The following is an 18,121-nucleotide window of genomic DNA, read 5'->3' on the forward strand; positions in this document are numbered from 1 at the left end:
GGACACTGGTCAAGGACATAAACTTTCAGTTATAAGATGAGTAAGTCCTGGGGACCTAATAACAACATAGTGATGGTAGTTTATAACAATGGTAGTTTATAACAATTTATACTTGAAATTTGCTAGGAGAGTAGATAGATCTTAAGCATTCTCACCACACACATATGAAAAAATGGAACTGTGTGAGGTGATGAATATGTTAATTAGCTAGATTATGGTAACTGTTTTACAATGTGTGTGTGTGTGCATACCTCAAAACATCATGTTGTATACCTTTAATATACACAATTTTTATTTGTCAATTACACTTCAGTAAAGCTAGAGACAAAATAAAATAAACAAAAAATAAAAATCAGGCCTTCAGGAGCAATGTCATGCAAACTAACAGAGAAAGAAGCTCCAGGAGCTATCCCTCTACTGAAACAACCATTGACCTGGAAGGAGTGACTAGAATCAACTATTTAGGAACTGTGGAACCTAACTAGACACTTACAACAACCAGGGGAGGGCTTGATGAAGGCAGGGACTGCTGATCTTTCCTAAGACAGCAACATCAGTGAACCAGCTACCATTCCCGTCACAGCTTTGAGGATAGCAGCCCATGTTCTAGGAGAGGCTGGCTGGTACCAGAGTAGGTAGTGGGGACTTTCTTCTAAAAATTGATGTTGTACATTTTTGTTGGTCTAGCAGTGCCTGAGGGGTTGACACAGACACCCACTTTGGTTTTGGCCCTCTTGGTGGCAGCAACTTCCCCTGGCAGCATCCATAGGAAAATTTTAAGAAACAACTCCTACCCACTTTTCCCTTTTTGGAACCAGTAATTTAAAGAAATATTTTTCAGGTCACTGACTGACCACAGAGATAACAGAACAGAAACTTCAGTGACCACACAAAACAAGAAACACATATTTGCAAAAAGAGTTTGGAAAAGTCACAAATTAACAGCACTAGCCCTTAATGGAAAAAAGTCAGCAATCCCTGAGAAGTGGGAAAATGGCATTTCTAGAGTTATAATATTACAGTACTCAGAATTTCCAATTTTCAATAAAAATTTGCAAAGCACACAAAGAAATGGGAAAATATAGTCATTCACAGGAAAAAAAGAAATTTGTCAGAAATATTAACCAGCAAACCCAGGCAATAGAATTACTATCAAGAGTGTTAAATCAATTATATTAAATATGGTCAATGAGCTAAAGGAAACTATAGACAAAGAACTAAAAGGAAGTAAGGAAAACAATGTGTGAACAAAATGAGAATATCAGTAAAGAGATAGAAATAATTTTAAAAGCGTAGAAATTCTATAACTTAAAAGTACAATAACTACCATGAAACTTACTAGAAAGGTTCAAGAGCAGACGTGAAAAAGCAGAAAACAGGATCAGCAAACTTGAAGATAGGACAACTGAAATTATCCAATTTGAGTAACAGAAAGAAAAAAATATGAAGAGTCTAAGGAACCTGTGAGACACCATCAAGCAGACCAACATATGCATTGTGGTGACCCAGAAGGAGAAGAAGGAGAGAAAGACGCAGAAAGAACTTTGAGGAAATAAATGCCAAAAACATCTCCAAATCTGATGAAAGAGATGAATATACAGATGCAAAAAGCTTGATGAACTCCAAGCGGGATAAACTCAAAGAGATCCACATAGAAAGACATATAATTAAAGTGTGAAAACCCAAAGCAAATGAGAAAAATTTGAAAGCAGCAAGAGACAAGTGACTCTTCGTGTACAGGGAAAACTTAATAAAGATTAACAGCTGATTTCTTATGAGAAACTATGGAGGCCAGAAGACAGTGGGATGACATTCAAAGTCCTCAAAGAAAAAAACTTCAAACCAAGAATTTTATATCTGGCAATTCTATATCCAGTAATTCTATATCTAGGAAGTCTATATCCCACAAAACTATCATTCAAGAATAAAGGAGAAATTATGACATTTCTGTATAATTAGAAGGTAAAGGAGATCATTACCAGTAGACCTGCCATACATGAAATGATAAAGGTAGTCCTTTGGGCTAAAATGAAAGAACACTAGACAATAACTCAAAGCCATAAGAAGGAATAAATAAATTGGCAAAGTTAACTAAACAGGTAAATATAAAAGCCAATATTATTGTACTTTTGCTTTGTAAGTATGCTTTTTTCCCCAACATGATTTAAAAGGAAAATGCATAAAACAATAAATCTATGTTAATGAGCACAAACTATATAAGAATATATAATCTGTGGCAATAACAATATAAAGGAGGAAGGATGGAGATCTATAGGAGCACAGTGTAAACTACTGAAACTGAGGTGACATTAATCAAACTAGGTTGTTCTAAGTTTTCTTTCAATTTGAAATGCTAATTTTAAAATAAAGTGTACAAGAAATATAGTGTCATGAAAAACAAGGCAAAAAACTGGAATCACCTTAAATCATACCAGCTTTATCTTGGTTGAGCTGAAAATTTTTAGTGACTAGATCTTTTTCAGAAGCGCTGGAATACAGAGAGCAGCATGTCAGACACTGGGAACAGTATGGGAAAAGAAGAATGGCAGAAAAGATTTTTCTTTCTTTTCCCTGAAAGAGATAGGCTCTTTTTTTGTGTAAGATTTCTCCAAGGCCAGGCGCGGTGGCTCACACTTGTAATCCCAGCACTTTGGGAGGCCGAGGCGGGCAGATCATGAGGTCAGGAGATCGAGACCACGGTGAAACCCCGTCTCTACTAAAAATACAAAAAATTAGCCGGGCGTGGTGGCGGTCACCTGTAGTTCCAGCTACTCGGCAAGGCTGAGGCAGGAGAATGGCGTGAACCCGGGAGGCGGAGCTTGCAGTGAGCCGAGATTGCGCCACTGCACTCCAGCCTGGGCGACAGAGTGAGACTCCGTCTCAAAAAAAAAAAAAAAAAAGATTTCTCCAAGTACTTTGTATGTCAAAGGCATTAGAGTATAATACTTAAGAAACAGACTCTGGGCTAGCCTAACCAGGTTTGAATTTGGTTCTATCACTTACTAGGTATGTGATGTTGGCCCATTACTTATTTTATTGGTAAAATGGAAATAATAATAGTACCTACTTCATGGGTTATTAAAATGTTAATGCCTGTAAAAACATTGAAAATCGCTCCTGGTATATGGGTAAAGCCTAATAAATACTGACTTTTACTATAATCATACAACCATCTAAAGATATCCTGAGTGGCACCAATGAGGATCTACCAAAGTCTATGGCTGTAGCAATAAAAAAATTAAAAACTACTTACTCAATTTCAGAATCTAATCAATTAACCCATTTCTTATCAGATGTAGACAATTTCCACTTAACATCTACCTAGGCCAAGTATAAAGTGTGAAATATTGTGGTGCTTTAAAAAGGAAGTCTTCCATCAGAGTAATAATGCAGTTAGTTCTGAAAACTTTTTTCTAACCCAGAATTGGAACATCTGTGTCTTTCTGTCCTTGCTGTTGATACAGGATCTACCACAGGACCAACTCCCATGATGTTACCTGGAAAGCCAAAATGTCTAGCCATATGAGATTTATTCATTTATGTATTCATTTGTTCAACAAATATTGAGTGTCTTTTATGTGCCAAGCACTGGGATATGGGAATATACAAAACAGATAAAAATCCAGGGGATAGTAGTGCAGACTTCACAGGGCTGCGGTGAAATTTAACTGAGTTAAGGAGATGAAAAGTACTTAGAATAACATCTGGCACATATGAAACATTCAATAACCATTTTTCAAAAACAAAACCTCCCAACATTGCTTTCGGCCAATTATTTCATCTAGAGAGTATCGCTAAACTGTGAAATCACAAAATCCGTTAGACAAATGAATATTTAATCATTACGGCACACCAAATAGCAGCTTGGATTTCGGGGGCATGGCACTTCCAGATTATAGCAAGGGCCAAGGTTGGCTGCTAGAGTCGGCTTCTCTAAGAAAGAGCTCAGAACCCTGCCTACTGACTTACAATGAGTCTTGGTGCAGAATTTCCCAGAGACATTGGCTGCTGTCCCCTCCCTCCCCCTGTTTTCCTTTAAAGTTGATTCAAGCAAGGAAGCATGGGCTTCATGGCCAGGGCCTAATATGAGTAAGCACAGGCCTCTAAGGCCCTGGCCCCTGCTTACCATGATCAAGAATAACCTAGTCCTGGCCAGGCGAAGTGACTCATGCCTATAATTACAGCACTTTGAGAGGCTGAGGCAGGCAGATCACTTGAGGTCAAGAGTTTGAGACCAACCTGGCCAACATGGTGAAACGCTGTCTCTACTAAAAACACAAAAATTATCCAGGTGAGGTGGCGCACACCTGTAATCTCAGCTACTCGGGAGGCAGAGACATGAGAATCACTTGAACCCAGGAGGTGAAAGTTGCAGTGAGCCGAGATCGCGTCACTGCACTCCAGCTTGGGCAACAGAGAGAGACTCGTCTCAAAAAGAAAACAAACAAACAAACAAGAATAACCCAGTCCTCAGTGTCAAATGAGTTCCATCATAGCCAAGCACACTGCCAGCCTTTTTCTTTCCCTCACAAGAGAACTCTCCTGCGCTCGGCTTGCCTCTCTTCATTTGCATTACAAAAAGCACACCTGACCCTGCCGAAAAGGGCATTTAAGGAGACCATCAAAGGGGCCCGTGGTGCTCCTTTCACAGCACATGATCTCTCTCCCTGATAAGCCCTCTCCCCAGCCTTAAGAAACCCACATTCAGGAGCAACATTATGCTACCAGCTGCAGCTGAGGGCTCTGGGTGAAATCGAGCCAGGGCTGGGGAACAACTCAAAAGTCATCTGAGAGGTGTGACACCTCCCTGGCGTCCAGACCCACGGCAGGCAGCCTACAGACTTTTTATCTTTGACTTTTTAAAATAAGATTCATGAAACCACTTTTCCTATCATGGCATAAGAAATGATAACCGCTTGAAGGATTATACCTCTTTGCCATTTGATGACATCTCTGTAAGGATGGGGAACTATGGGCTCAGTCATCTTTGCATCCCTAAAATCAAATTCAGAAACTGGCCCCCAAAAAGGCTGTTGAATAAATACATAAGTAAATTCCATTTTTATACTATCTACTGATGTCTAAAAATTCCAAATTAGAAGTTAAAAATCCTATGATAATCCAAAATCAATTATGTATTACATGCTACCTAGGATTTTATGAAACTGAGCTCATTCTCAAAATTAAAGAACTGTACTGCAGGCTGGACACTGGCTCACGCCTGTAACCCCAGCACTTTGGGAGGCCAAGGCGGGCAAATCACTTGAGGCCAGGAGTTCAAGACCAGCCTGGCCAACATAGCAAAACCCCATCTCTGCAAAAAATACAAAGATTAGCTGGGTGTGGTGGCCGGGGCCTGGAACCCCAGCTACTTAGGAGGCTGAGGAACAAGAATTGCTTGAACCTGGGAGGTGGGCCATGAGCCGAGATCGCACCACTGCACTCCAGCCTGGATGACAGAGCGAGACTATCTCAAAAAAATAATTAAAGAAAGAACTTATTGTAAAATCTGTTTGCTTTGTTACTCACTTTTATGAATATAGAGCCAATCACTGGTTCTAGCCTCACTATTATGCTATATTAAGGGAGGAGACCACCCCTCATATTGTCTTATGCCTCCAAAGAAAGAAGAAGTAAAAACTAAAAGGCAGAAATGAAATTCACAGGCAGACAGCCCAGCGCTGAGCCCTGGGCCTGGTAGTTAAAGATCGACCCCGACCTAACCAGTTATGTTATCTACAGATTCCAGACATCGTATGGAAAAGCATTGTGAAAATCTCTGTCCTGTTCTGTTCCATTCTGATTACCGGCACACGCAGCCCCCAGTCACGCACCCCCACGCTTGCTCAATCGATCACGATCCTCTCACGCGGACCCCCTTAGAGTTGTAAGCCCTTAAAAGGGACAGGAATTGCTCACTCGGGGAGCTTTGTTGTTAGAGACGTGAGGCTTGCCGACGCTCCTAGACGAATAAAGCCCTTCCTTAACTGGGTGTCTGAGGGGTTTTGTCTGCAGCTCGTCCTGCTACAATATTACTGTATATGTGTAATATATGCTATATTACTATATTATCTCATTTATAAATTGGGAGTAAAAATAATAGCTACCTCATTGCATTTTTGTGAGGATTAAATTAGTTAACACATGTATAATAGTTATGGCACATAGTGACCACTTAAGAAATGTTAGCTAGTATTATTGTTGTTGTTACCAGGCACTGTTCTGGCTAACATTCTATTAGACCAAGTTAAATAATAGTTCATTTAGTTAATCTGCCCAGAAAAGTATTAATAGAAGCAAGTTGCACATATAACCCGTCCCCTTGACAACAAAATTTGCCTTCTAAAAGCCATTAATGGATTCTCAATGTATAAGAATTGCCTATGAATTGTTAACTTTTTAGAATATGATTTCCCCTTGAGGCAGAACATATATTTAACAGGTCCTAAATGTATATCAGAAAGAACTGAATCGCCAGCTTCACTAACAGGTTTCTTTAAAAAGAAAATCAGACAGCAATTTTACCTTCCGTTCAGGCCAGATGAAGTCTGCAAAGTCTGGGGCACTTTCATCTGATAAGAAGCCCAAGAGCTTCTGAGAGCTTCGAATGACACTACTCAGGTTAAAAATAAGCACTGAGAAACAAAAACTGAGAAACAAAAGCAGAAGTATTTCTAAAATTGCTCTCTTCGCACTGTCTCACTGCGGGTACTTTCCTGTCTCTCAGATCACTGACCTTCAGTCCAGCAATTTCCAGTGTCCTGCAGGCTGCTCATCCCAAGATGCTCAGCCACACAAAGGTGTTGTGGCCAAGTACGGTTGGGGAACCCATACTATACTCCCCTCTTGCCACAATACCATCAGCATATTAAAAGCCTCGGCCCCTTCCAGGAACAAAACCTGTTTAGTTGTGCTTAACCCACTGTTTGAAAACTTACTTAAGCACAGACTCCTTTTGTGATAGTAGGTAGCTAGTTAGACCTGAGCAGGGCAGAAGAGGGCTCCCCTGCCCCACTCCAGGAGTGTCAGGCAACCAACGGGATCAGGCAGTTGTTAACTGTCTCTCTAAAACAATAATTGGGCCGGGCATGGTGGCTCACACCTGTAATCCCAGCACTTTGGGAGGCCGAGGCAGGCGGATCACTTGAGGTCTGGAGTTTGAGACCAGCTTGGCCAACACAGTGAAACCCCATCTCTACTAAAAATACAAAAATTGGCAGGGTGTGGTTGCGGGCACCTGTAATCCCAGCTACCCGGGAGCCTGAGGCAGGAGAATCGCTTGAACCTGGGAGGCGGAGGTTGCAGTGAGCCGAGATCGCACCACTGCACTCCAGCCTAGGCAACAGAGCGAGAATCTAAATAAAAGAATAAAATATTAAAATAAAATAAAATAAAATAAAAATTGGTCACAGCCAGCACCAGGGAAAGGCAGCCTCCCAATAGATAGAAACACCTGAAGCTGGGACTCAGCAGTTTCCTGATAAGATCTCAGGAGTTGGGCCAGGGGGCTCAAGCAAAAAAGAGGCAAATTGGCAAAGTTTAACTGGTATACGACCTTCTAGGAACATTCAACTGGTAAGGGAAGAATGCCTCAAGTGAGCATGCATACAACTCCAGTAAACATACCGTGCATGCATCACTCCTAAGTGCTGGCAGCCACTGCGGATGCGGAGAGCCCACCCAAGGGAAGAATCAGGAGACAAGGGACACAAGCTCCTGGAAACATGACAACATATAAAATCCCAAGTCAAAGGTCAATCCATGCACTTGATCTCTCCAGTCACCCTCTTGGCCCTCTTCCAAGTTTACTTCCTTTCGTTCCTGCTCTAAAGCTTTTGAATAAACTTTCACTCCTTCTCTAAAACTTGCCTTGGTCTCTCTGTCAAATATTTTCTTCTGAAGAGGGAAGAATTGAGGTTGCTGCAGACCTGTATGGACTCACCACTGCTAACACCTTGTTCAAGGAATATCTACTAGAATCTAGGTTTTGGAAATGCTGAAATAGTCTAAACTAACCAATTATGTCCACCTTAAAATGACTGTAGGCTCATTCACCTGGCCTGGCAAAGTCAGCACTTACTTAAAAGCAGATGGGAAAGAATGTTGACCCTATACATACCCACAGTCCCTGGTCAACATACATTTTCATGAAGAGGTATATCTTGGATCAAGTCAAAAAGAAACTATCCCCAGATCCATCTGAGGTGTGTCCCATACTCAGGGAACACACCAAAAAAATCAGGAATGGCTCACAGGAAAGCATGATTTCAGAAGATCAGGAGCATAAGAAAAAGGAAGATGATGATACTATAAGAGCAATCCTATCAACAAAAGGAATTTAATTCTCCTCCTGTTTTTTTTTTTTTTTAAGTCAAGGAGAAGAATGCTGGTGCATTACAATCTAATTGGAACATGTCCAAAGTGATGGGAGAAATCCACTGACACCAGATTAAAGGAGTCCTGAGCAGAGAGGAAGCTGGAGGGTGGCAGGGTACTCGAAAAACTATCTCCAAAGACTCCAATCTCTGGAGCATTATCTTAGTTCCATGACTGGAAATTTTTTCCAGAATCCTCAATATCTATCTGTAATGTAAGGCTCCTTTTTGCTAGCACCAGAAGCTTACATAAAATTAGGCACTTGGGGAAGCATCTTGCCCCCCTCATCAGGCCACTGTGATAGTCACCCAACCATAACTGCCCCAATGGCCAACACGTGGGGATTATGGGAACTATAATTCAAGATGAGTTTTGGGTGGGGACACAGTCGAACCATATCAGTGGAGGAATACATGGATATACATGCAGAAATCTGGGTGGCTTTAATTCCTTCCATGAGGTCTTACAATCCTACCATCACTATAAACTAGCCAAAATTAAAATACATCTGGGCAGACAGGAGACCCAGATGGGTAGAAACTAAATATACAAACATTTCTCTCAGTAGAGAGAAAAACCAAGAAAAGGGAAGAAATAAGATTCAAAATGATCCCAAGAGGCACATCCTGGGGAAAACCCAACAAGATAAATATAGTAAGTCCTCAAAAGATGCTGGTTACTAGTGTTATCATTAATATTAAATAATAATATTAGCTGTAAATCCCTGCATTTACATTGAAAATTGCAATTACATAAGAAGAGATAATAGAGAACTGGCTTAGCCAAAATCCACAGGAGAAAATAAAATTTGGGTTTTGGCTAGTCACAAGCCCAACCAAGTGTCAGCACTGCAATGTAGCTGCTAAGTAACTAACACCACTGGGCAGGCCTCACCCAGAGCAAAGGAGCTGACAGGCTCACAAAACTCTCCCAGCCAGGCCATATCTGATGTGTAGGTTTGATTAAGGCACAAAAGATATAGACAATCGGAATTGTATCTAGCAAGAAGTGACTATCACGGCTGTAAGTCTGGAATCCAAATTAAACACAAAATAGTTGATAGAACAGGTGGTAACTATAGAAGTGAAGGTTTAAGGTACTCTTCGATATTTGAAGAGCTGCCAATAAAGAATGGCACTAGTTGTTTTGTGTCGCCAACAGGTGAAATTTACAGGGGAGGCTAAGTTAGGCTCCATACACAAAATGATTTTCCAATACTTAAAATTATCCAAGAATTGATCTCACGGGCTCGAAAAGTTTTAAGCTTTCTTTTTGAAAGTGCCTAGGAGCCAGAGGATTACCAACCAACAAGAGCAATCTAAGGATTCCTCTGGTGGGTGAAGGGATGCACTCTGAAGTTTCAAGGCCCCTTTCAACATTAAGAACCTGCAATTCTATGGTTCTGACTATGGCTGAGCTTCATCAGATTAGTAGACAGAGCCCAGTGCTACCCTCTCCTCCAACTCATTTTTGCATGGTGAATGGCAAACACTTAAAAATATTCTTGGGGCGAGGTGCAGTGGCTCACGCCTGTAATCCCAGCACTTTGGGAGGCCGAGGCAGGCGAATCACAAGGTCAGGAGATCGAGACCATCCTGGCCAACATGGTGAAACCTTGTCTCTAAAAAAAAAATACAAAAATTAGCTGGGTGTGGTGATGTGTGCCTGTAATCCCAGCTACTTGGGAGGCTGAGGCAGGAGAATTGCTTGAACCAGGGAGTCGGAGTTGCAGTGAGCTGAGATCGCACCACTGCACTCCAGCCTGGCGACAGAGCAAGACTCCATCTCAAAATAAATAAATAAATAAATTCTTGGTAGACTGTGGAAAAAAATGATCAAATAATACTTGCGTCTCCAATATTAACTAATTTGTGTTAAATACCCTTTTATTCTACTTAAACTCTTGTATTTCTTACCTGCAAAAGGACCTAAATGAGAAGATACAGGTAAATTAACTCTGAAAACCTTTAAAGCAATGTAAGGGATATTTATAATTATTGATGTTTGTCAATAAGTAGAGAAGCACTCAACTAATTTTTTAAAAAAGAAAAATTTCCATATAAAGCAGTCATTTTTCTTATCTGACTTCAATTGTAAATTGCTGAGGAAAGCCTAATTTCACCTTCTATCTCAAGATTTGGTGGCCAAAGTTACCAAAGGCCTGCATAGTTACCAGAGGCCTGAACACACAATTCCAGGAAGGTGCCCAACACAGAGTGTTAGCAAGAGAACTTGGAGGCTGGGCTTTGCCTTCTGTCCTCAAACAGGAATAAATGTAGATCCAGGGAGAATGAAAGAGTAAAAACTGGGACACCTAAACTAAGAATAAACCAAAGAGACAGGAATATTTGGGTGCTAAAAGGCAAAGGCCAAACACAAACTACAAAAGAAAAAATTGATGAACTGGACTTCAAAATTAAAAGCTCTCTTCAAAAGTCACCATTAAGAAAATTAATTACTCTACATATTTGCCAGTGAAAGAAGAGGAAAATAAAATGCAAGCCACAGATAGGTGAAAATATTTATAAATCATATCTGATAAGGCACTTATATCCAGAATATATAAAGAACTCTTACAACTCAATAATAAGACAAGGAACTCAATTTAAAAATAGGCCAGGTGAAGTTTAAAAATAGGCCAGATCACACCTGTAATCCCTGAACTTTGAGAGGCCAAGGCAGGCAGATCACTTGAGGTCAGGAGTTCGAGACCAGCCTGATCAACATAGTGAAACTCCGTTTCTACTAAAAATACATAAATCAGCCAAGCATAGTAGAGCATGCCTGTAATCCCAGCTACTTGGGAGGCTGGGGCAGGAGAATTGCTTGAACCCAGGAGGCAGAGGTTGCAGTGAGCCAAGACTGTGCCACTGCACTCCCGCCTGGGTGACAGAGCAAGACTTCATCTTAAAAATAAATAAATACATAAATACATAAATAAATAAATAAAAATAAAAATAGGCCAAAAATTGAATGGACATTTCACCAAAGAAAATATATAAACAGCTGAATGGGTTCCAAGATGGCTGAATAGGAACAGCTCCAGTCTACAGCTCTCAGCGTAAGCGACGCAGAAGACAGATGATTTCTGCACTTCCATCTGAGGTACCGGGTTCATTTCACTGGGGCTTGTCGGACAGTGGGTGCAGCCCACAGAGTGTGAGGTGAAGCCGGGTGGGGCATCGCCTCACCTGGGAAACACAAATGGTCAGGGAATTCCCTTTCCTAGCCAAGGGAAGCCGTGACAGATAGTACCTGGAAAATCGGGACACTCGCACCCTAACACTGCGCTTTTCCAACGGTCTTAGCAAACGGCACACCAGCAGATTTTATCCCACGCCTGGCTCAGAGGGTCCCAGGCCCACAGAGCCTTGCTCACTGCTAGCGCAGCAGTCGAGATCGAACTGCAAGGTGGCAGCGAGGCTGGGGGAGGGGCATCTGCCATTGCTCAGGTCTGAGTAGGTAAACAAAGCGGCCCAGAAGCTTGAACTGGGTGGAGCCCACCGCAGCTCAAGGAGGCCTGCCTGCCACTGTAGACTCCACCTCTGGGGGCATGGCATAGCTGAACAAAAGGCAGCAGAAATTTCTGCAGACTTATACATCCCTGTCTGACAGCAATGAAGAGAGTAGTGGTTCTCCCAGCATGGAGTTTGAGATGTGAGAACGGACAGACTGCCTCCTCAAGGGGGCCCTGACTTCCGAGTAGCCTAACTGGGAGACATCTTCCAGTAGGGGCCAACTGACACCTCATACAGCCAGGTGCCCCTCTGCGATGAAGCTTCCAGAGGAAGGATCAGGCAGGAACATTTGCTGTTCTGTAATATTTGCTGTTCTGCAGCCTCCGCTGGTGAGACCCAGGCAAACAGGGTTGGAGTGGACCTTCAGCAAACTCCAACAGACCTGCAGCTGAGGGTCCTCACTGTTAGAAAGAAAACTAACAAACAGAAAGGACATCCACACCAAAACCTCATCTGTACGTCATCATCATCAAAGACCAAAGGTAGATAAAACCACAAAGATGGGGAGAAACCAGAGCACAAAAGCTGAAAATTCTAAATATCAGAGCACCTCTTCTCCTCCAAAGGAACGCAGCTCCTCGCCAGCAATGGAACAAAGCTGGACAGAGAATGACTTTGACAAGCTGACAGAAGTAGGCTTCAGATGATTGGTAATAACAAACTTCTCTGAGCTAAAGGAGGATATTCGAACCCATCACAAAGAAACTAAAAACTTTGAAAAAAGATTAGACGAATGGCTAACTAGAATAAACGCGTAAATAAGAGCTTAAATGACCTGATGGAGCTGAAAACCATGGCACGAGAACTATGTGAAGCATGCACAAGCTTCAGTAGCCGATTCAATCAACTGGAAGAAAGGGTATCAGTGATTGAAGATCAAATGAATGAAATGAAGCGAGAAGAGAAGTTTAGAGAAAAAAGAGTAAAAAGAAACGAACAAAGCCTCCAAGAAATATGGGACTATGTGAAAAGACCAAACCTAAGTCTGATTGGTGTACCTGAAAGTGACGGGGAGAATGGAACCCAAGTTGGAAAACACTCTTCAGGATATTATCCAGGAGAACTTCCCCAACCTAACAAGGCAGGCCAACATTCACATTCAGGAAATACAGAGAACGCCACAAAGATACTCCTTGAGAAGAGCAGCTCCAAGACACATAATTGTCAGATTCACCAAAGTTGAAATGAAAGAAAAAGTGTTAAGGGCAGCCAGAGAGAAAGGTCGGGTTATGCACAAAGGGAAGCCCATCAGACTAACAGCGGATCTCTCGGAAGAAACTCTACAAGCCAGAAGAGAGTGGGGGCCAATATTCAACATTCTTAAAGAAAAGAATTTTCAAACCAGAATTTCATATCCAGCCAAACTAAGCTTCATAAGTGAAGGAGAAATAAAATCCTTTACAGACAAGCAAATGTTGAGAGATTTTGTCACCACCGGGCCTGCCTTACAAGAGCTCCTGAAGAAAGCACTAAACATGGAAAGGAACAACCAGTACCAGACACTGCAAAAACATGCCAAATTGTAAAGACTATCGAGGCTAGGAAGAAACTGCATCAAGTAACGAGCAAAATAACCAGCTAACATCATAATGACAGGATCAAATTCACACATAACAATATTAACCTTAAATATAAGTGGGCTAAATGCTCCAATTAAAAGATACAGACTGGCAAATTGGATAAAGAGTCAAGACCCATCAGTGTGCTCTATTCAAGAAACCCATCTCATGTGCAGAGACACAAATAGGCTCAAAATAAAGGGATGGAGGAAGATCTACCAAGTAAATGGAAAACAAAAAAAAAGCAGGGGTTGCAATCCTAGTCTCTGATGAAACAGACTTTAAACCAGCAAAGATCAAAAGAGACAAAGAAGGCCATTACATAAGGGTAAAGGGATCAATTCAACAAGAAGAGATAACTATCCTAAATATATATGCGCCCAATACAGGAGCACCCAGATTCATAAAGCAAGTCCTTAGAGACTTACAAAGAGATTTAGACTCCCACACAATAATAATGGGAGACTTTAACACTCCACTGTCAATGTTAGACAGATCCACGAGACAGACAGTTAACAAGGATATCCAGGACTTGAACTCAGCTCTGCACCAAGCGGACCTAATAGACATCTACAGAACTCTCCACCCCAAATCAACAGAATATACATTCTTCTTAGCACCACATCGCACTTATTCCAAAACTGGCCACATAGTTAGAAGTAAAGCACCCTCAGCAAATGTAAAAGAATAGAAATTATAACAAACTGTCTCTCAGACCACAGTGCAATCAAAGTAGAACTCAGGATTAAGAAACTCACTCAAAACCGCTCAACTACATGGAGACTGGACAACCTGCTCCTGAATGACAACTGGGTACATAATGAAATGAAGGCAGAAATAAAGATGTTCTTTGAAACCAATGAGAACAAAGACACAACATACCAGAATCTCTGGGACACATTTAAAGCAGTGCATAGAGGGAAATTTATAGCACTAAATGCCTACAAGAGAAAGCAGGAAAGATCTAAAATGGATACCCTAACATCACAATTAAAAGGACTACAGAAGCAAGAGCAAACACATTCAAAAGCTAGCAGAAGGCAAGAAATAACTAAGATCATAGCAGAATTGAAGGAGATAGAGACACAAAAAACCCTTCAAAAAAAAAATCAATGAATCCAGGAGCTGGTTTTTTGAAAAGATCAACAAAATTGATAGACCGCTAGCAAGACTAATAAAGAAGAAAAGAGAGAAGAATCAAATAGATGCAATAAAAAATGATAAAGGGGATCTCACCACTGATCCCACAGAAATACAAACTACCATCAGAGAATACTATAAACACCTCTGCGCAAATAAACTAGAAAATCTAGAAGAAACGGATAAATTCCTGCACCCACACACTCTCCCAAGACTAAACCAGGAAGAAGCTGAATCCCTGAATAGACCAATAACAGGCTCTGAAATTGAGGCAATAATTAATAGCCTACCAACCAAAAAATGTCCAGGACCGGACGGATTCACAGCCGAATTCCACCACAGGTACAAAGAGGAGCTGGTATCATTCCTTCTGAAACTATTCTAATCAATAGAAAAAGAGGGAATCCTCCCTAACTCATTTTATGAGGCCAGCATCATCCTAACGCCAAGGCCTGGCAGAGACACAACAAAAAAAGAGAATTTTAGACCAATATCCTTGATGAACATCGATGCAAAAATCCTCAATAAAATACTGGCAAACTGAATCCAGCAGCACATCAAAAAGCTTATCCACCACGATCAAGTTGGCTTCCTCCCTGGGATGCAAGGCTGGTTCAACATACGCAAATCAATAAACGTAATCCATCACATAAACAGAACCAAAGACAAAAACCACATGATTATCTCAATAGATGCAGAAAAGGCCTTTGACAAAATTCAACAGCCCTTCATGCTAAAAACTCTCAATAAACTAGGTATTGATGGGACGTATCTCAAAATAATAAGAGCTATTTATGACAAACCCACAGCCAATATCATACTGAATGGGCAAAAACTGGAAACATTCCCTTTGAAAACTGCCACAAGACAGGGATGCCCTTTCTCACCACTCCTATTCAACATAGTGTTGGAAGTTCTGGCCAGGGCAATCAGGCAGGAGAAGGAAATAAAGGGTATTCAATTAGGAAAAGAGGAAGTCAAATTGTCCCTGTTTGCAGATGACATGATTGTATATTTAGAAAACTCCATCGTCTCAGCCCAAAATCTTCTTAAGCTGATAAGCAACTTCAGCAAAGTCTCAGGACACAAAATCGATGTGCAAAAATAAGCATTCCTATACACCAATAACAGACAGAGAGCCAAATCATGACTGAATTCCCATTCACAACTGCTTCAAAGAGAATAAAATACCTAGGAATCCAACTGACAGGGGATGTGAAGGACTTCTTCAAGGAGAACTACAAAACACTGCTCAACAAAATAAAAGAGGACACAAACAAATGGAAGAACATTCCATGCTCATGGATAGGAGGAATCAATATCGTGAAAATGGCCATACTGCCCAAGGTAATTTATAGATTCAATGCCATCCCCATCAAGCTACCAATGACTTTCTTCACAGAATTGGAAAAAAAACTACTTTAAAGTTCTTATGGAACCAAAAAAGAGCCCACATTGCCAAGACAATCCTAAGCCAAAAGAACGCAGCTGGAGGCATCATGCTACTATACTACTTCAAACTATACTGCAAGGCTACAGTAACCAAAGGCTACAGTAACCAAAACAGCATGGCACTGGTACCAAAACAGAGATATAGACCAATGGAACAGAACAGAGCCCTCAGAAATAATACCACACATCTACAACCATCTGATCTTTGACAAACCTGACAAAAACAAGAAATGGGGAAAGGATTCCCGTTTAATAAATGGTGCTGGGAAAACTGGCTAGCCATATGTAGAAAGCCGAAACTGGATCCCTTCCTTACACCTTATACAAAAATTAATGCAAGATGGATTAAAGACTTAAATGTTAGACCTAAAACCATAAAACCCCTAGAAGAAAACCTAGGCCATACCATTCAGGACATAGGCATGGGCAAGGACTTCATGACTAAAACACCAAAAGCAATGGCAACAAAAGACAAAATTGACAAATGGGATCTAATTAAACTAAACAGCTTCTGCACAGCAAAAGAAACCACTATCAGAGTGAACAGGCAACCTACAGAATGGGAGAAAATTTTTACAATCTACGCATCTGACAAAGGGCTAATATCCAGAATCTACAAATAACTTAAACAAATTTACAAGAAAAAAATCAAACAACCCCATCAAAAAGTGGGCAAAGGACATGAACAGACACTTCTCAAAAGAAGACATTTATGCAGCCAACAGACACATGAAAAAATGCTCATCATCACCGGTCATTAGAGAAATGCAAATCAAAACCACAATGAGATACCATCTCACACCAGTTAGAATGGCAAAGTCATTCTAACTGTTCATATTGACCAAAAAAGTCAGGAAACAATAGGTGCTGGAGAGGATGTGGAGAAATAGGAACACTTTTACACTGCTGGTGGGACTGTAAACTAGTTCAACCATTGTGGAAGACAGTGTGGCGATTCCTCAAGGATCTAGAACTAGAAATACCATTTGACCCAGCCATCGCATTGCTGGGTATATACGCAAAAGATTATAAATCATGCTGCTATAAAGACACATGCACACGTATGTTTATTGTGGCACTATTCACAATAGCAAAGACCTGGAACCAACCCAAATGTCCATCAATGATAGACTGGATTAAGAAAATGTGGCACATATACACCATGGAATACTATGCAGCCATAAAAAGGATGAGTTCATGTCCTTTGTAGGGACATGGATGAAGCTTGAAACCATCATTCTGAGCAAACTATCGTGAGGACAGAAAACCAAACACCGCATGTTCTCACTCACAGGTGGGAACTGAACAATGAGAACACTTGGACACGGGGTGGGGAACATCACACGCCAGGGCCTGTCATGGGGTGAGGGGAGGAGGGAGGGATAGCATTAAGAGATATACCTAATGTAAATGACGAGTTAATGGGTGCAGCACACCAACATGGCATATGTATACATATGTAACAAACCTGCACATTGTGCACATGTACCCTAGAACTTAAAGTATAATAAAACATATATACATAAACAGCTAATAAGCACATGCAAAAATGCTCAATATCATTAGTCATTACAGAAATGCAAATTAAAACCACAATGAGATACCACTACACACCCACCAGAATGGCTATAGTCAAAAAGACAGACAATATCAAGTGTAGAATGGGATGTGGAGCAACTTGAACCCCCTCATACCCCAGAGATGGGAAGGTTAAATGGTACAGTCACTGTGGAAGGCACTGTAACAGCTTTTCAAAAGGTTAAACATACATCTACCATATGTCCCAGGAATTGCAATTCTAGGTGTCTACACAAGAGAAATAGAAACATTTGTCTACACAAAAACTTGCATACAAATGATTATAGCAGCATTATTCATAATAGCCAAAATGTAGAAACAACTCAAATGAACATCAACTGGTGAATGAATTAACAAGATGTGGTATATCCATATAGTGAGATACTCAGCAACAAAAAGGAACTACCAGTGTACATTATAACAGTGAAAAGTGTCAAAAACATGCTAAGGGAGAAAAAGCCAGTCACAAAACCCTATATTAAATCATTCTACTTTTAT

At 40.9% G+C, this 18,121-nt stretch overlaps 1 protein-coding gene across 5 annotated transcripts in view; it reads right to left on the bottom strand.

The window, feature by feature from the left end:
* The window catches only part of TMCC3 (transmembrane and coiled-coil domain family 3), a 298,732-nt gene that overhangs the window by 236,043 nt on the left and 44,568 nt on the right, over positions 1-18,121 (bottom strand). Inside the window, exon 1 of one of the 5 annotated variants that reach the window (XM_058425989.1) lies at positions 6,526-6,591. The exons of 2 other annotated variants lie outside the window; for them this stretch is intronic. In XM_058425989.1, coding sequence (XP_058281972.1) covers positions 6,526-6,572 — 47 coding nt within the window. In that variant the 5' untranslated portion in view covers positions 6,573-6,591. Of the gene's footprint in view, positions 1-6,525; positions 6,592-18,121 lie in introns of those variants that run through there. 2 more of the 5 variants (XM_058425990.1, XM_032170924.2) reach the window with 2 other exon arrangements.

This window comes from Hylobates moloch, unplaced genomic scaffold, assembly GCF_009828535.3.
Source record: "Hylobates moloch isolate HMO894 unplaced genomic scaffold, HMol_V3 SCAFFOLD_12, whole genome shotgun sequence".
NCBI classification, from domain to species: Eukaryota; Metazoa; Chordata; class Mammalia; order Primates; family Hylobatidae; genus Hylobates; species Hylobates moloch.